Raw genomic sequence first — 20,374 nt, forward strand, 5'->3', positions numbered from 1 at the left:
CTCCTGCAAAACAGTGTCCTTTGTTTAAACATTGTTTTGCAGGGGGGCAAGCCCCCTGCACCACCCATGTTGGGGGGGGTGTACCCCCACACCCCTGCTACTTAAATACACCCACTCCGAGATCACACTACAGTGGGGAAAAGGATATTTATTTATTCTCGCAGCATCATGCTTCGGTGAATTGCCTTTTGTGAAAGTGCACTTTCGCAGGAGTGGGGTCGTACTTTTCTCGGAAATGTAATTTCAAACAAAATAAAACCCTTCCTGGACATGGTCCACAAATGGGGGTACACCACAGATGGACCTGTTTGCCTCCACAAACAGGCAACTTCCTGGATACTGTACCAGGACACCAGACCCATAGGCACTGGCAAGAGATGCCTTCACTATTTCATGGAAGGGAAAATAACTATGCATTCCCCCCCTTCCCCCTCATTCAGAGGGTCCTGCTAAAAATTCAGCAGGACAATGCAAAAATCTTGCTGGTGACTCCCTACTGACCCGACAGCATTGGTTCCCCTTAGTTCTACAGTTGTCCAAGGGCAATCACCACAACTTACCCCACAGAGAAGTCCTTCTCACACAGCGTAAGAGATGTTTAATCCACCCACAGTGGCAGCTGCTACACCTGACCCTGTGGCATGTAGATTTCTGATACCATACAGACAGCTTTACAGTGAGGACATGCTTAATGTCCTGCAGTAGGCCAGGAAACTTAACACTAGAAAGTCATACCTGTCCAAATGGGAAAAGATTCATCACCTTGTGTCAAAATAAGCAGCTGGATCCGCTTAGCAGCGACATCCCCCTGGTGCTGTCTTTGTGCGACTTCAGACCAGCCTGGCCTACTAGTTTGAGGCACACCTGTCTGCTATTTCTGTATGTCTACTCATGGATACCCCACCTTGGGATCCAGACTCCCTTTGAAGCTCTTCCTCAAAGGGGTCCTACATCTCAGACCCCCCCCCCCCAGAAACCCATACTTCCTCCTTTGGATCTCAACTATGTGCTGGAGAAGCTTACACTGCCACCCTTTGAGCCTGCTTTTCAAGCTTCCTTAAAGCTTTGCACCTGGAAGACTGTCCTAGTGGCTATCGCTTCAGCCAGGAGGGTATCGGAGCTCTAGGCACTAATGGTTACTTCTCCCTTGTCTTTCATAAGGACTGGGTTATTCTCGGGACAAATGTATCTTTCATGCTCTAAGTAGTCAATGACCGGTCTCTCAATCAGGTCATCCACTTAACTGTTTTCTATCCAAGCCAACAAGGGAGAAGTGAAAATACTTCATTCCCTGGATGTTCACAGACAAATTAGACTTATTGCTGTGGAGATAGAATCTATCAGAGAGTGACCAGCTTTTCATATTCTCCTACCCTAAGGCTGTAGGGAAGGCTGTGTCCAAACAGACTTTCTACCTGGATCTCAAAGGCCATTATTTCACCAGCACCATTGAATCAATTCAGGGTGTAGTAAAAGCCCACTCCATTAGAGCTATGGCATCCTCAGGGGCTTTCTTCAAGGGCCTGGAGGCAGCCACCTGGTCTTCAGTTCACACCTTCAGCAAATGCTACAACAATCTAGACCACATCTCTAGGTCTAGGGCAGGGTATGCTAGGGCTAACCCTGCATGGGTTTCTCTAATCTACTTCCACTGCTTCTCAGTGAGCTTTGTCACTCACCCATGTGCAGAATACTGCAACATAGGAATAGGACATAGAAAAGTTGTGTAAAAACTTAACATAACAATAGATGTCCTCTTCCATGTTGCAGTATTCCTACCTTCCCCAGTTATCAGTTGTATTTCCCTCTCCGTATGGCAATGACTTGGCTTTGCTTTATTAGGATGGGTTCTGAGTAGGGCCTTCAGTTCTGAGGGCTGGTACGTGCTGTCACTTTTATGGCCCATGTACTCTCGCCTGGAGCTGGCATCTCGCGCACCTAGGAGGGTACTGAAAGCTTTTGAATACTGTCAGTATGTATGCGAGACTAAGTGAAAACCTATATGCAGAATACTGCAACATGGAAGTGGACATCTATGGTTGTTTTACACAGCTTTTCTTTCCCCCCTCCTGTGTTTAGCAAAGGGAAATCACCACAAGTTACTCCAGAGTGGACCTTCTCACAGGACAAGGGATCCATACTGGCAGTTTGTACACCTCACCCTGTGGGTGATAGAATTTTGATCCCTTATAGACACCTGTACAATGAGGACGTGCTCACTCCTGCAGGCATTCAGGAAACCTAATACAAGGAGATCTTGTGTACCAAGTGGAAAATATTCTTCATATGGTATCTCCAGAGACAGTTGGACCCATTACAGAGCTAGGTACCTTTAGTACTGTCCTATCTGTGTGAACTCTTGCAGACAGGATTAGCATGCACCTCTATCAAGGCTCCTCTATCTGCACTTTCAGCTTGTTTGCCTCTGGAACCCCCTCTGTCTTCCAGATTTTCTGAAAAGTTCTTAAAGGGGAGTACTACAGATCAGGCCCCCCAGGAAGCCCATACCTCCTAAAGGAGACCTGAATTATGTTTTGGAGAAGCTTGTGGTACCCTCACTGAATCAGCAGCCAAGGCTTCCCTGAAAAACTGTGCATGGAAAACATTACACCTTGTGGCAATCTCTTCAGCTAGAAGAGTGAGTTATAAGCTCTCATGGCCATTTCCCAGTTTCTCATGTTCCACAATGACAGGGTAACCCTTTGACCCAACCCATCCTTCATGCCCAAGGTGGTCAGTGTGCTTTCCTTAAACCAAGCCATCTACCTTCACATCTTTGCCCACACACAGTGACAATGAGACAGTCTTAAACTTACTTGTTGTGCACAGATAGCTTAGGTTCTACCTGCACAAGACTGTCCATCAGGAAGTCTGACAAGTGTGTCCCCTTCCACCCCAGGGCCGTGGGGAAAGCAGTAACAAAACACTCAGCCTGGATTTCGAGGGCTATTACCTTACGCTATACATACCATGGGAAATCATTAGGATGAAAGGTTAAAACACACTCCATTAGGGCTATGGCTTCTTCAGGAGCCTTTTTGAAAGGTTTGGACACCTCAACTATTCTAGAGGCAGCCACTTGGGCATCTTTCCATAGTGTCACCCGATTTTACAAGCTGGACCAAATCTGTTGGTGTAGGGCTGGATTTGCCAGGGTTATCCTCCATGGATTCAGAGAATTCCTCTAGGCCACCACCCTTTTCACAGTGAGCTTTGTCGCTCACCCAAGAGTACAACATACTGCAACATGGATCAGGATATCTATGGTTATGGTAAGATTTTACACAACTATACTGTATTTCTGTGCTGTAACATTTGACTGCCTATTAATCTGTCTGCCTGCAAGTGTAAATGACAAGTTGAAAGTAAGCAGATGGCAAGGGCCACCATCAATGGTGTACAGTTAAAAATTGTAAATGTATGGCTGGAAATTTTTGAAAATGCTTTTCACTAAAGTTTGATGATATAATGGTGTCTTCAACCTTGTTGAATTAGAGTTGCAGTTATTTCTATAGTTGGGTATAGTGTGCACAGTAAGAACAGACTAGTTCACGTGCGTTTACTGCACCAGGCTACAGTGAGTTCTTACGGAGTTCAAGCACAGAGGGAATGCCATATGGCAATGAGTTTATTGCTGTGTGGTGACTGTTGTCATACAGTGCACTTAATTTGTGAAATCAGGACCCCCCCCCCCCCACCGTTAAACCTGATCCATGGTTTACTACAACTGAATACGCAACTGTGAGAATTTAAATACTATTAAGCAGCTTGAGATTTGTTTCTTTGAAAATTTGAAACTAAAGAAAATAGAGTAATATCTGTGCTTAATGTTGTAACTTATAACTTACTCTTTATAGTCATGTCTTTGCAAGCCTGTTAGAAGTGCTGCAGTTTTCATTGGTCTGAATGCCAGAGACTTTGTGGGTGGGAAGTTGGTGTAATTGGTAAGGTATTTACCTTACAGATACAAGGTTTCATTCTTACATGGAGTAATTGGCTAGGTGTAAAAGGGCTACAAGGGAAATTAACCTAATAGTCTATGAAATTATTAATCTTTTCCTTTCTCTTAGCCCAATCTAATATCCAAATGTTTGGGTGTAAACTGATGGTCTGCTGGTGCCATTTCTCAAGTTTCTTCTTGCTGTTGGAAGAAACTGTTTTGAGAGAGATATTAATGCTATAAAGTCCCCTGTTGGATGGGGAAGAAATAATGATTCACCTTGGGCAGGTCATCACAGTTTAGTGTATGGGGAAGCACATAGCCAAGTACAAATCCTCTTGTCATTGCTTGTTCCACCTGGGTTCAGAGCACAGAGTGCACACTTGTCCCCCTGTGTGCTTGTTTCAACAATTGTGCTGTAAGGAATAGACTTTCTAAACCAGCATAAATAGAATTAGTGGCTTATGCCTGCTGTGGCATCTGCTGGTCCATTTTTCAGTCTCCCGAGAAAGATAGAAGTGTCTTGCACACTAAAGTGGTATAGATATGTTCAACACCCTTTCTGACAGGCCTTCCAGGCATGAATCAAAGGAGATGGGGTGCTTTTATAATCATTTATGTAGACAAGTCTCTGGTAAGATCCCTTTGCAGATTGTCTACTGAGCTGACAAAGTCGTGTACACTTAAGGCGATCAGCTGTAGTCAGGCACTGGCTCTTGATGCTTGGATTCCCTCTGCTGAGGTAGAGGGTAGAGTCCCTTGTGTCTGTGCAGAGATCCAAGGGCAACGGATCCAGGTTGTGACCACTTACCTGAGGCAGGCTACCAGACATGCCCAAGCAAGCATCAAATACTAAAACCGGTTATCCATTTTCCCATGTTACAATTGTTTGTGCTTAGGACTCCCCTTCACAGGGTTTCTAGCATGACTCATTTAGGCTTGCAGAGTATCTCATGGAATTGCTGTAGAACAAAATGAGTTGCACCATGCATGAGGATTGTACATTGTGAAAGTTATATGAGAGAAAGCACTATACTGGGTACCACACAATAACGTCTTTATTTAAACAACGTAAAAAGGAGGTGGCGCTTTACAACCGTTGCTTCATCAGACAAAGAATTAACTGTTCAACTGCTTGTTTTATATCACTGTCAAAAAATTGTTTCCAATTAGTGACATCATACAACTTTTGAAAATTTAAAGGCATATATGACAAGAATATTGTAAAATACGCATAAGAATATAAAATATATATACAAAAATGTAAAGTATGTTCATATTTATGCATATCTAATTTAAAACAGTTAAATGAGATTATTTAACTGTTTTAAATTAGATATGCATAAATATGAACATACTTTACATTTTTGTATATATATTTTATATTCATATGCGTATTTTACAATATTCTTGTCATATATGCCTTTAAATTTTCAAAAGTTGTATGATGTCACTAATTGGAAAAAAAATTTTGACGGAGTGATATAAAACAAGCAGTTGAACAGTTAATTCTTTGTCTGATGAAGCAACGAAGGTTGCGAAAGCGGCTCATCTCTCCTTTTTACTTTGTTTAAATAAAGACGTTATTGTGTGGTACCCGGTATAGTGCTTTCTCTCGTATACTTCTCTTTTTATATACTGGGTTTTACCTGTATAGCCATTTTGCTTTTCGTTTATTATGTGAAAGTTGATGCTGGAAAGTAAGATGTCCTTCAAGGATGCATCTGCAGTCCTTACAAATGGGTTGTCCTGTCGTCAGGCAGCCCTTCGGTCGGCCGGATTCCAAAGTCTGGGTCCGGCTTCGGCTGGTGTCGCACTTCACCCGACGTCATAGCTGCAGTTCTTCGGGTATAAAGGCATCAGCCGACGCCATTTTCCTCAGTCTTTCTTGCCGTGGCCAAGCAGAAGCTGTTCGCAAGTGCCGGTCGGTCAGAACCAGAGATTACTACTACCGAATACAACTTCGAAGACTTCTAAAAAGCTAAGTACCCCGTTGGGGACTCTTTCTTGCCTCGGCCGATGTCAGAAAAAGTGAATAACTGTTTAACTTGTGGGAAACAAATACCTCATAAAGATTTCCACTCTTACTGCTTACCTTGTTTAGGCCCAGACCACGACGTAGCAGCTTGTCTAGCCTGTGCTTCTTTTAACCGACGGACGCTTAGACGTCGGTCGGAATTTGCTGAGCAGTTTTTCGGCCCTGATTTTGCTTATATTATGCCGTCGGATCCTCCGACTTCACAAATAACCAAAAAACGCAGGGAAAAGGACCGACACTCGCGGTCCGCGGTTTCGGCCGAAACCGCAGTTAAGCCAACCACGAGTGTCTCGTTTTCGGCTGAAACGGAGCAAGCGGTTCTTCCTCCAGCCGAAAACATGCCTTCCACCGAGGCCTCTTCTAACCTGGTGGAATCGGCCTCTGAAATCCAACCTGCAGTTGCGGTTTCTCAGGAATTATCTGACACTATTCCCTTGGATATTTCAACCCCTGCACGTGGAGCTGCTAGGCCTCCTGCAGCCATGTCCATTAAGGCCTTTGCCAGGGCTAAAGCAGCTAAAGCTTCAAAAACTGTGCCTGTTAAGCCTCCCTCTCACAGGCCCAGCTCCAGTTCCCATATGCTTTCTCTGGCAGAGGATCTTATTTCTTTAATTCGTGGATCCCAGCCTCATCCAGACAGGGCCTCTCATCCACCTCCAGAGAAGAGGCCTAGAGCAGAGCCCCCAGAGCCAGTATCTACAGATGATTCCTCTGTTGACTCAGAAAATACAGACCCTCCAGAGGCTCCTTGCTCCCCTTACGAAGACTCTGATGCTGAAGAGTCCATTCCCTCTGCCTCTCCACCTGAGGAATTTTCCTTTGGGGAAACCTTGCATGCTATGAGGGAACAATTTCAGTGGCAGGGCCAAGATTTCTCAGACTCCAGGAAAAGGCTTAGAACCTTTTACATTTGCCACAGCATAGGCCTTTAGCTATACCTCCAGTTCTTTCTGTTGTAGATGATGCATTTAATGATGCTTGCACTGCTCCTGATTCATTACCTCCGGCCCCTGCTAAGCCCGATAGGTTCTACAGGGTCCCGGACACTCATCACCATTTATACAAGGCTCCTTTTGCAGATCCCGAGACTATCTCCCAGGGGCCTAAGGCTGTAGCAACTACATCTGCTAAAAACCCCCTCCCCTCTGAAAGGGAATCCAGGTCCTTAGAGAGATGGGGTAAAAAAGTTTACACTTCTGCTACTGTCAGCTAGGGCTTTGAACTGTCAATTTCATATGATTCAATATCAAGAATTTATGCTAGACCAGTTAACTAAAAAACTGTCCTCTGATGAATCTTTAGATAAGAAGTATGTTCAGGAAATGGTACATAACATACAGCAAGTTAGTAACCATTCTTTAAAGTGTGGCTATGATGCACTGGAGGCTTCCTTTAGATCAGCCATGACTGGCACAGTTATCAGAAGGCATGCATGGTTGAAAGAGCAGGCCTTGCCGGACCATGTCAAATCAAAACTTTTAGATGCACCCATGGACAAAGTCAATTTATTTGGTTCTCCTGCACAGCAGGTACTGAAAAAGATGGAAGAGAAGGCGAAATCTGTACAAACAGTGAAAGATTTCTTACAGGTTCAACCTCCAAGGTTTAGCAGGAACTGGCCCTCCCAAGAATTGGTCCTTTCCGGACTCCTCTAAAGCACAGAGAGGCAGGAATAGGCGTTCAAGAGGCAGAAACCAATCCAGGGGTGCCTACAGGGGGCGCCAGTGGCAGGGTAACAACCAGCGAGGCACAGACGCAGCCACCACCACTACAACAACACAATCGCAGTGACTTGGCTCTGGCACCGCCTACCAGGGAACAACTGGAAGCACCCTTAGGCGGAAAGCTAGCCTTATTTTCAAAGAACTGGCATTGCATCACAAGGGAAAAATGGATTTTGCAAACTATAGACCAAGGTTACAGGTTCCATTTCCATACTCTACCAGGAAAGAGAGGAATGCCAAACCTACCACCTACTCAAAGGGCAGAAGCTCTAAAGCAAATATCTCAATTATTAAGAATGAGAGCTGTGGAAAAGGTACCATCTATGGAACAAGGAAAGGGATTTTACTCCAGACTCTTCCTGGTACCAAGAAAAGAGAGCAAATGGAGGCCTATTCTCGACCTGTCCACTTTAAACACATTCCTCATTGTTCCAAAATTCAAAATGCTGACCCTACAGCAGCTTCTTCCCATGTTGGGCAAGGAGTCTTGGCTGGTAACTCTAGATCTCAAGGAGGCATACCTGCACGTCCCCATACGACCAAATTGCAGAAGATACCTCAGATTTCTTGCAGGATCAGAGCATTATCAATTCTCAGCATTGGCCTTTGGCTTATCTACTGCACCCAGAGTGTTCATGAAATGCCTGGCATCAGTAATTGCTCATTGCAGGCTTCAGGGAATCCAAATTTACCCCTACGTGGACGACTGTCTGATACAAGCGGACAACAAAAACAAGCTAACAAGACTTACAAAGAGTCATTTACCTGCTGCAAGCCCTGGGATATACAGTCAATATAAAAAAGTCAAGGCTGATTCCATCCCAAAGAATAACCTTTCTGGGTGCAGAGCTGGACACATCAAAACAGATGGCATTCCTAACTGTAGAAAAGCAAGAGCAACTACCTCTACTTCTTGGCATTAACAAAGCAGAACCATCTAACAGCAAGAAAAGTATTGCAAGCCCTGGGCTTCATGGCATCCTGCATAATTCTGGTCCCTCATGCCAGACTGCATATGAGAAAGCTACAGTGGTACCTAAAGAATTTGTGGTCTCAACACAAGCACAGCCTAGAAACCAAAATTCCAATAATCCCATGCCTGAAGCAAGAGTTCCTATGGTGGGCTCAGGCCTATCAATCAAACACAGGATTGCCCTTCTGCAACAGTCAACCAAGCCAAACCATCACGACAGACGCCTCAGACCTCGGTTGGGGGGCCCACATGCTGGACAAGTGCATACAAGGCTTATGGATTCAAGACCAGCTGCACCTGCACATAAATCTAAAGGAAATGCTGGCAGTAAAATTGGCAATCCAGTCATTCAGACCATTTCTCCGAGAAGGTCAGTTGATAAGGACAGACAACACCACAGTTGTGGTACATCAACAAACAGGGAGGCACACATTCATACCCTCTATGCCGGCTGGCACTGGACCTATGGAATGTGGCTCTGAGCTACAACATTCAGTTACAAGCAATTTTTGTACCGGGAAAATAAAACATTCTAGCAGACATAAGCAGGACTACCACGGATGCCCACGAATGGATGCTGCATCCGGACATCTTCAAAGCCATCACAAGAGAATGGGGACTACCACAAATAGACTTATTTGCATCCCCACTCAATCACCATCTAAAGAAATTCTGCACAAGGACATACCACCCACTTGCTTGGAAGGTGGACTCCCTATATTTCAGTTGGGAAAACCTGACAGCATATGCATTCCCACCACTTCCTTTGATGCACAAGGTGCTATTGAAGATCAAAGAGGAACGTCCAAGGATAATTCTGATAGCTCCAGACTGGCCAAGGCAACATTGGTACCCATTACTGAGGAGCATATCTCGGGAACAAATATGGACACACTACCCCTGATCCCATTGCTGTTAACACAGAACAACTACAACATCCTGCATCCAAACCTGAAAACTCTGCAGCTGACTGCCTGGAACATTACATAAGATCAATTAACCCAAATTTATCCCAAAGGGTTAGACATTATCCTTGAGGCTCGCAGACCTTCAACAAGGAAGAATTATGCAGCAAAATGGAAAAGATATCTCATTTGGAGTACTGCAAAGGGAGAAGATGTGTCACTGGTAACATAGCCAACCTCCTGGAGTACTTGGCAGAGCTCTTCCATACAGTCGTATTCTTCCATCAAGATACATGCATCAGCTATTTCAGCAGAATACAGCTTGGATCCTCCTGTCTTCTCACATCCTCTGATCAGGCAGTTTCTGAGAGGAATTAAAAATGTAAAACCTCCTAGGAAACCACCATTGCCAGCATGGGACTTGAACTATGTACTAGAAAAATTGACACTTCCCCCTTTCGAACCAGCAGCAACAGCAGAATTACAATACTTATCCTGGAAGACTGCTTTCCTGCTGGCAATCACCTCAGCAAGAAGAGTTTCTGAACTACAGGCATTATTGGCAGTGCAACCCTTCCTGATCTTCCATCAAGATAGTGTCCATGAGAACAAACCCTACATTTATGCCTAAGGTGGTATCCAGAGTGTCTTTAAATCAGGCTATCCACCTACCTACATTCTTCCCCAACCCACAGAACAGGGGAGAAAGACTGTTGCATACCTTGGATGTACATAGACAATTACGCTACTACCTGGACAGGACCAAGTGCAATAGAAAAACTGACCAGCTTCTGGTAGCATATGCAACAGGAAAGGAAGGAAAACCAATTTCAAAACAGACAATCTCCAAGTGGATAGGAAATTGCATTAGATTTTGTTACTCCTACCATGGAAAGAAAACTCCAGAGAACATCAGGCCTCACTCCACAAGGGCTACAGCCACTAACAGCTTTCTTACGAGGAGTGGCTACCAAGGACATTATAGAGGCTGCTACTTGGACCTCCGTGCATACATTTGCCAAGCATTATAATTTACCTTTATACTCTAGATCCCGAGCAGGTTTTGCCACTGCTGTTTTGCAAGGGATCCTAACTACACCATAATCTCTCTTTTTTCCTCCTCCCCTAGTTTGGCTATGGTATTCTACCCATTTGTAAGGACTGCAGATGCATCCTTGAAGGACATAGTACAGTTTTGTACCTACCATAAATGTAGATGTCCGATAGGAATGCATCTGCAGTCAGGATTACCCCCCCTTCCCGCTGTGGTACTCCTAGGGTATTTGCCATCTTTTAGCTAGCTTGGGGGGGATCTATTATGGTGTATTTGTTTGTATATATGTACATACATGCTTATTTTATGTGTTTGCTCTCTACTATTTGGAAACATTGGCATTTATCCAAATTTAGCCATCCAAGAGGGCACCTGGCATCTGGGGCAAGAAACACTGAGGAAAATGGCGTCGGCTGATGCCTTTATACCCGAAGAACTGCAGCTATGACATCGGGTGAAGTGCGACACCAGCCGAAGCCGGACCCAGACTTTGGAATCCGGCCGACCGAAGGGCTGCCTGACGACAGGACAACCCATTTGTAAGGACTGCAGATGCATTCCTATCGGACATCTACATTTATGGTAGGTACAAAACTGTACTTTTTGTCTGAAGTGTTAAACCAAATTTTCATGTAAGCACTGTAGACAATGCAATTGTCCTTTAATGTTCTTATGGCCAACTATGTTCAAGGTCATCAGCAACATCAGTTATGCAGTTTACATTACATACGAAGTGTGTGAGAACCTCAAGTGTACAGGTGCTTAGATGTACAGGGGCACCTGGCAGCAAAGTCCTATTAGTAAGGAAAATTGCAGTAGCAATCTATTTAACCATGTACTGTTAAATTTAACTACACAACTGTAGATTCAAAAAGTTACTGTTTGTCGCAATTGATAGTCTGACATCTGTTGGAGTAGCAAAACTCTGCACATTATTCCACAAGTGCTATTCAAAATATCCCTGGTGTAATGAATATTACTGCAACACTGGTCTTCTGAGTCAACATCTACAATTTGACAAGTTGAACTTGAAATTTCATTTTCTTTGATGTTCATCGTGTTACACTGCTGCAGTCATTACACTTGGGTTATCTTGCCGTCAGGCGTTTCCCCAGTTGGCCTGAGTTCCAAAGTCTTGGTCCGGCGTCTGTTGCTGTCGCCTCTTCCTTGACGTCAGTGCGACAGGGGTATACAAGATGCAGCAGACGTCATTTTCGCCAGTCTTTGCCGCGCGGTGCCCGAAGCAGAAGCAGTTTGCAAGTGCCGGTCGGCCGACCCCTAAGATTTTCATTCCAAAACCAGAACCGAAGTCTTCTACAAAGCTAAGTACCCCGTTGGGAAAACTTTCTTGCCTCAGACCGATGTCAGTAAAAGTTAATAACTGTATTTCATGTGGGAAGCAAATACCTCATAAGGATTTCCACTCCTATTGTATTCCATGCCTAGGCCCAGACCACGATGTCACTGGTTGTTGGTTTTGTGCTAGGTTTAACAAGCATACTATTAAATGTCTGATTTTGCCTGACATTATTTTGGCAGAAAATTCAATACACCATGCAGTCGGAACTCCCGACGACAAGATTACATAAAAAGCGCAAAGACGGGCATCCGAGGCCCAAAACTGACTAGGCCTCTTCTAGGCCAGTCGCTGGTTCTCCGGTTTTCAGCGAGGCGCCTACGCAGCTCCTGACGACTGGTTCAACAGAACCACAGACCGCATCAGACTCCCACGTGGAGCTGGCTGGGGCTTTGGATGCTACATGTTTTCAGCCTACCGAAATTAACTCATCTGAGGGTACCGAAGTAGTTGAGCTATCCACAGCCTCAGAGGGTGTCTTCAGACCTGCCCAGTTAACTATTAAACCCTCTAAGTCTAAGGCCCCCTTAAAAACAAACAGATTCAGCATTCTCCAGCACAGGCTTCCATGCCTATGAAACAAATGCTCAAAATGGCCTAAGACCTAATAACCCTGATCAGGGGGTCCCATCCCCCTTCTGATAAAAGACCCAGACAGGATGCAGACTATGAATCTTCCGACCAGGTGTCCATTTCTTCAGATTCATCCTCAGACCTAGGATATTTCTTATCCCCTTATGAGGATTCTGATGCTGAGGAATCAATTCCATCAGCCTCTCCACCTGAGGACTACTCCTTTGGGGAGACATTACATACCATGAGGGAGCACTTCCATTGGGAAGGCCAGGATTACTCTGAATCTAAGAAAAGGCTCAGAGACTTTCTTTTATTGCCTCAACACAGACCCTTTGCTATTCCACCAGTGTTGGATACTGTGGATGTCTACACTGAATCCAGCTTAAACCCTGGCTCCTTGCCCCCAGCCCATGTTAAACCCGATAGATGTTAGAGTTCCTGACTCTCTCAAATTTCTGCATAAAAGCCCTGTTGCTGACCCTTAAACTATTTCTCAGGGACCCAAAGGGATTAAGGCCTCATCAGCAAAAAAAAAACAGTTCCCTCAGACAGAGAATCCAGAGCATTAGACAGATGGGGAAAGAACGTATATACGTCTGCAACCTTAGCAATGAGAGCCTTAAATTGCCAGTTTCAAATGCTAAAATATCAGCAATTTTTGATGTCTCAGTTAAAACAAAAAAAAAAAAGCTTCCAGATTCAGATCCTCCTAATTTTAAAGAAATGCAGTATTTATTGCATGCAGCTGAACAAGTGGGAAAGCATACTTTGCAATGTGGTTTTGTTTCTTTAGAGACCTCCTGTAGAGCAACAGTTACAGGCTCTGTCATTAGAACACATGCTTGGTTAAAAGAACATAGTTACCCAGATCATGTTAAAGCAAAATATTGGATGCACCTTTACAGCAGGATGTGTTTGGAGTTAAGGCAGAAGAGGTATTAAAGAAAATGGAGGGTAAGGCAACATCTATGCACATGGTAAAGGATTTCTTACAGGTTCAACCACCAAGATTTAGCAGAAATTGGCCAACAAAGAAATAGGTCCTTTCTGGCTACAGACAGACCTCAGAGGCAGATGCAGATGTCCGAGAGGTAGAGGTCAACCACAAGGTCCTTACAGGCCTCGACAATGGAGTGCACCAAGCCAGAAAGAAGGGGAAGACTGGCCCCAACCGTATAAAAAGCAGTCTCAATGACTTCCCATTACAGCTGCCAGACAACTCTCTTGGCAGCCCACTTGGGAGGAAAACTAGCACTTTTCTATCACAATTGGCATTGGATCACCAAAGACAAATGGGTTCTCAACATAGTATCTCAAGGTTACAAGTTCCACTTTCACACACTGCCAAGGTTAAAAGGAATGCCAAATCTGCCACCAAATCAGTGGGCAGAGGCTCAAAAAATTACAGCACTCATGGAAATGACAGCTATTCAAGAAGCACCACCACCAGAGCAAGGACAAGGATTTTATTCAAGACTTTCTGGTTCCCAGAAAGGACAAAGCCTGGAGGCCCATTCTGGATCTTTCTTCTCTAAACACATACCTGGATGTTCCGAAAGTCAAAATGTTAACACTGCAGCAGCTTCTTCCCATGCTGGGCAAGAAAGCTTTGCTCGTGAATTTGGACCTCAAGGAGGCATACCTGCATGTCCCTAGCAGACAAAGCTGCAGAAGATATCTCAGATTCATAGCAGGTTCACTGCACTATCAATTCTCTGCACTGCCCTTTGGCTTATCTACTGTGCCCATGATCTTTACAAAGTGCCTGGCACCAGTAATTGCATTTTGCAGACAGAAAGGAATTCAAATTTATCCTTACCTGGACGACTGCCTGATTCAAGCAGAGAGCAAGGACAGTTTTCTAGAGCATATGGCGTTTGTAAAATGGTTAAGTTGCCTGGGGTACACAGTAAATGAAAAGAAATTAAAACTAATGCCCTCACAAGAGAATATTCCTGGGTGCCAGCTTGAGCAAAACGGCCCAGATGGCTTATCTCACGCCAGACCAGCAAGGACAACTGACTCTGTACTTTCCGTTGATGGCAACAAAAACCCAACTCCCTGCAAGAAAATTTCTGCAGGCCTTGGGTTACATGGCATCTTGCATACTAATTCCATATGCCAGACTGCATATGAGGAAACTACAGTGGCACCTAAAGAGTGTATGGTGTCAACACTGTCAAAGTTTGTAAACAGTTATACCACTAATTCCTTGCCTTCAACAGGAGTTTCGATGGTGGGTTAAGCTTGTCACCTCAACAAGGGACAGCCTTTTACTCAACCCACAGCCAGGCAAACACTGACAACAGATGCATCGGATTACGCTTGGGAAGCACACATGGCAGGAAAATGTATTCAGGGCAAGTGGCCCGCAGAACAAAGGCATCTTCACATCAATCAAAAAGATGTTAGCTGTACAAAATGCCCTTATAGCTTTCAAGGACATGCTGTAACCAGGACCACTATTACTAAAAACAGACAACACCACAGTTTTGTGGTACATAAGCAAGGGGGCACTCGCTCCTACCCCCTCTGCAGACAAGCTATGACCTTGTGGTACACAGCTCTAAACTATCAAGTTCATTTTCAAGCACAATTCCTGCCAGGTGAGAAAAACACACTGGCAGACTTGAGCAGAAACATCATGGATCCCCAAGAATGGGAATTGAGTCAGCAAATATTCGGAACACAAAAATGGTGGAGCCCGGACATAGATCTGTTTGCATGCCCAATGAACTGCCAGCTACAGAAATTCTGCACAAGGAGTTACCATCCACAAGCATGGAAAGTGGATGCCCTCTTTCAGCTGGAAAAACCTACAAGTATACGCTTTCCCTCCACTACCTCTCCTTCCAAAGGTTCTCATAAAAGCCAGACAAGAAGATCCAAAGATGATCCTGATTGCTCCAGACTGGCCACACCAGCACTGGTACCCAATCTTAAGGAATTTAGCACAAGATCCACCCTGGATATTGCCTCAAATCCCACATCTTCTGACTCAGCACAACAGATACTTCAGTCAGTTACAGACCTTAAACCTAGCTGCATGGAAAATTCCTTAGTCGAGCAAGCAATGCCTCTCTCCAAAGCTGTTATGGATGTCATTCTGGAGGCCAGAAGGCCTAGTACCAGGAAAGCTTATTCAGATAAATGGAAGAGATTCTGTGCCTGGAACCAGGCTCACAGCCTTGACCCTCTTGTCCCAAACATTCCTCAGATTCTACAATATTTAACTGAGATGCTGGACAAAGGTTCATAGGCAGGTACTAGGCTATCAGCCCTAGGGCCCATACAAGCCTAGCCAAAAAATGTACCCTGGCTTTCGCCACCCAAGAAATTTATTTTCCTGTGCCCCTGTCGAGCAGAGCCACAGAAGTGATCCCCGTGGTGAATTTCCCATTTCCCATCCAATCGTCAAGATTTTACTTGGAGTGCTAATGAGGAGCTCTGTTTGACACGGGTAGTCTGTTGCAGAGTATGGGAAGTCTCTGGGACAGAAATCTATCCCTCCAGCATGTTCTATTTATTGTGGTGACAAGGTTTAGGTCCCTAGAGCGTGTAGCTCGGAGGGATTGGGATTTCTTTAAGTGGAGCATGTTCAACAGCTCTGGGTTTGACATAGCTGTGTATGTTAGGCAAAGATCGCCCCTGAGTAGGTGATATGCGACTGAGTAAATCTATAGTTTTTTGAGACTGTCTGCATAGGGCATCTGTTGAGGCCAGTAATCTTTGTGAGGCTTTTCTGTGGTCTTTCCAGTTGTAGATGTCTTGTGAGGTACATACCAAAACGGGCGGTCTACTCTATAATGGGTCTGAGTGATGAGTAGAGGGGAACAATGACCTCTCTTTTTTCTGGATGAGAATCCTTTTGATGAGATGAGCCATGTGGAAGGATTTCCTGTAGTTAATGGGTACAGAGTTTTTACCAAAGGGGATGACAATACACTTTTTGGCATTAAGCTTCAGGCCATGGCTTTGACACCAGGTATCCGTCTCAGTGAGGCCTTTTTGTAGTTTGTCCACATCGTTAGGAGTTTCGATTATGGCTCCTAGTTTGCAGTCATCTGCATACTTTGTTAGCCAAAGACCTTTTTTGTTGGCCTGCACTTCAGAGAAGTAGATACCAAACAGGAGAGGACCCAGGACTGAACCCTGTGGTACTCCACTTGTCACTGGTCTGATGTCGGATGTGGAATCAGCTACTTTCACAGTGTAGGTTCTGTCCATGAGCCAGTTGGCAACCCATCTTGTGACATGGGGATTTATACCTGGTTTTAGTGAGTTTATCTATAATTCCAGAGTGGGGGATGGTGTCGAAAGCCTTGGTGAGATCTAGATAAGCTGTGTAAACCATTTTACCCTCCTCTATGGCTTTGGTGACTGCTTCAAAGAAGTCGATCATATTTAGGAGACATGATCTGCCTTTTACATATCCAAACTGGGTAGGGTCCAGAGTTTGGAGATTACCAATGTGTTTGAGTTCCACGATAAGTTCCATAGCCTTGCAGACCAGGCTAGTCAGGCTAATGGGGAGGTAGTTCCCGGGGTCCGTCATGGCTCCCTTTTTGTGGAGTGGGATAACAGTCACGGTGCTTCTTTCAGTGGGTACAAAGCCTGAGGTCTCTTTCATCCATCAAGATCCACGCCTCTGCCATCTCTGCTCACTACAACACGGATCCTCCAATTTTCTCTAATCCATTGCTAAAACAGTACCTCAGAGGGGCTAAAAACATAAGACTGCCCTGTAGAGCCCCTACTATAACTTGGGACCTCAGCTTTGTTTTAGAAAAATTAACTTACTTTTTTTTTTTTTTTTTAGCCAGCTAACACAGCAGAATTAAAATATATTTCTTTGAAGACTGCTGTGCTCCTGGCAATATCAGCTCGAAGAGTTTCAGAATTACAGGCACTAATGGCAGTGGAACCTTTCCTCATTTTCCACCAGGACAGGGTGTCCATCCTACATTTATGCCAAAGGTGGTTTCCAGTGTGGCTCTAAACCAAACTATTAACCTGCCAACTTTTTATCCAAAACCACAGAATAAAGGGGAGAGACTACTGCATTCATTGGACATTCACAGGCAGTTATGCTTCTACTTGGACAAAACCAAAGCTTTCAGAAAATCTGAGCAATTACTGGTAGCATATGCTGCAGGAGCACAGGGAAAAGCCATTTCAAAACAGAACATTTCAAAATGGATAGGATATTGCCTACGTTTCTGCTACACATGCCATGGGAAACCTATACCTAGCAGCATTAGATCTCGCTCCACCAGGGCAACAGCCACTTCAACTGCCTACCTCAGAGGAGTGCCTACCAAGGACATTTTGGAAGCAGCAACATGGAGTTCTGTGCATACCTTCACCAAGCATTACCATCTGCCTTTATACTCTAAATCTAGAGCTGGCTTCGCCACTGCTGTGCTGCAGGGCCTTATAGCCACACCTAATGCCTTATAGAACCAGCCACCCTACCTCAGCTTTGGGATTCTACCCAAGTGTAATGAGTGCAGCAGTGTAACACGAACATAGTACAGTTTTGTACCTACTGTAAATGCAGATGTTGGAGTGTATACACTGCTGCAGTCCAGGTTACCCTCCCTCCTACCTTTCTTACTTGCTGGTACGTACCTATGTCTTCTACCCTTTACTACCTATGGGGAGTATTTGCTGGTAACTGAAAGTTGTTTGCTTTTCTTTTGTATGTTTTATTAGCAATTTGAATTGCCTACCTTTTGGGGGCACCTGACATCTCGGGCAAGAAACTGAAGAAAATGGCGTCTGCTGCATCTTGTATACCCTTGTCGCACTGACGTCAGGGAGGAGGCAACAGCAACCTACGCCGGACCAAGACTTTGGAACTCAGGCCGACTGGGGAACCACCTGACGGCAGGATAACCCAAGTATAATGACTGCAGCAGTGTATACACTCTAACATCTACATTTATGGTGGGTACAAAACTGTACTTTACTTTTGTGACAGGTTCCTTGCCTGTAGTTGGTACAAATTTTGTGTTTTGGTGAATAAATTCTGACTTGGGTGCATCCTTTTTTATTGAAAACGTATTCACAATGTACCTGGGTGTTCCTTTTGTCTAGATCAATGTCAAGATACTGAAACTCGTCACTTTTACCAGATTGGGGATTCATGGGAAAAGAGTGTTAATGGAGTTCCTTACCATTGCCACTGTTATGGTAATGGCATTGGTGAATGGCAGTGTATTCCTCATGGTACCATGGGTAAGTTACGTAGAAAATGACAATGCGATTTACTTCATAGAATAAATTGGATACCTTTCAGCGGAACTGTTTTTCATTGGAGGTGCTTGTACCAGCTTTTTTGCAGCAGATTTTTCCCATCAGACATGCTACATTTTGAACTATGAACAGATCATTAGAAGGAAATGTTCCTGTAGCTGCTTGGCTTCCTAAGGAATGTAAACTAGTGAAGATTTACTTGTGTTTGCATAGTGCAGCTAAAAGAAACTATTTTTGGGGAGGTGCCAGAATAGTAAAAACAAATCTTTTGTGATTACCCCCACCTTCTGCCCCATAATATTTGTGGTTGTAGCTGTATAAAGACCTGCATTATTTTCTACACCAGAGCTCTCTAACTTTGTGTCTAGGCATCATTTTAAGAACTTCATTGTAAAGGAGTCCTCCTTAGGCTATACCTGAAAGCATTTGTCCACCATGTGGACATCTACTTCACACCTAAGCAGTCTCACCCGTAAAGCCCAATTCACTATACTCTCAAAAAATAAGTGATTGAGGTTGTTACTGTGACAAAACTTTATTTTTCTAGAACCTGAGGTTTGACTGAAACGTAAACAAAGAATCAGCAAGGCCCACCAAAAGCTTGTGATCCTCTATAGGCACAAAAACGTAGCCCCTCCATTAAACAAGTCTCTGCTTCCACTTACCTACTACCTTCCCTACTCTGTGGTGCACAACTATGTACTCTCTCATCATTCCTAAAAGCTAAACTAGAAAATTGTTAAACAAAGTTGCTAAATTAGCCTCTAACACCAAACCTTTTACCCACCACTATACTGCTATTCACTGTCAGCAGGCTTGAACTGCCTCACTCCCTCTTTCCTACAATTTAATTTTCCATCTCTCAACTTTCTGATTTGAAAGTCTGCATTTGCACTTGTTTCTGTCCTGTAACTCATCTAGTGCAGATACAGATTCTTAGTTTTAGCTCTTAAATTTGCTTATTCATGCTCCGCACTTGTTCAGAGCTTGTAAGCACTAAATAAGCTACTAATTACTATAGCACTCAATCTTCCTCATTACCTAGAGGAAAACAGGTTGTGTACTTTTCTCACTTGCTTAGAGAAAAACAGTTCTTGTACTCACTTTCCTCACTTATCTAGAGGAAAATAGGTTTTTATTCAGGTATGTCCAAGGGTTAGCTCCCAGTGTTCTCCCCTGTCTATCTGATGAATCTGGGTGTCTTGAGGCAATGTTGAAATTGCCTCATGTACACAGACAACCCTCTCCTCCTACCACCCAACACTACAACCTGTGAGAGATGCACCTATCTAGCCAAACTGGAGGTAAAGCTCTCTCCAACCAAGACTGAACTTGAAAGTCATGAGGAGAAGGTAAACATTTGCACCACACCACACATCACATAGTCTCTCAAAATCTGCACCACCAAAATCCACGCATAGTAACAAACACATTTGCGGAGGCTCACAATAATAATCTAAGCAACAGACCTCCAAAGTAGAAACGCAAGCAACCTCCATCCCCCAACACAACCCAAATGACACACAGCCCACAGACTCAGTGCGCCACT

The 20,374-nt window shown here is 44.2% G+C and overlaps 1 protein-coding gene across 1 annotated transcript in view; it reads left to right on the forward strand.

Annotated features, from left to right (window-relative positions):
• FN1 (fibronectin 1) overlaps nt 1–20,374 on the forward strand; it is a gene marked incomplete in the record, with an annotated part of 4,425,379 nt that overhangs the window by 901,152 nt on the left and 3,503,853 nt on the right. The window contains 1 exon segment of the mRNA XM_044060668.1: nt 18,667–18,807. Within this exon segment, the coding sequence (XP_043916603.1) occupies nt 18,667–18,807 (141 nt within the window).

This window comes from Protopterus annectens, chromosome 2.part0 (genome assembly GCF_019279795.1).
Source record: "Protopterus annectens isolate FY-2018-M chromosome 2.part0, PAN1.0, whole genome shotgun sequence".
Taxonomy (NCBI): domain Eukaryota; kingdom Metazoa; phylum Chordata; order Ceratodontiformes; family Protopteridae; genus Protopterus; species Protopterus annectens.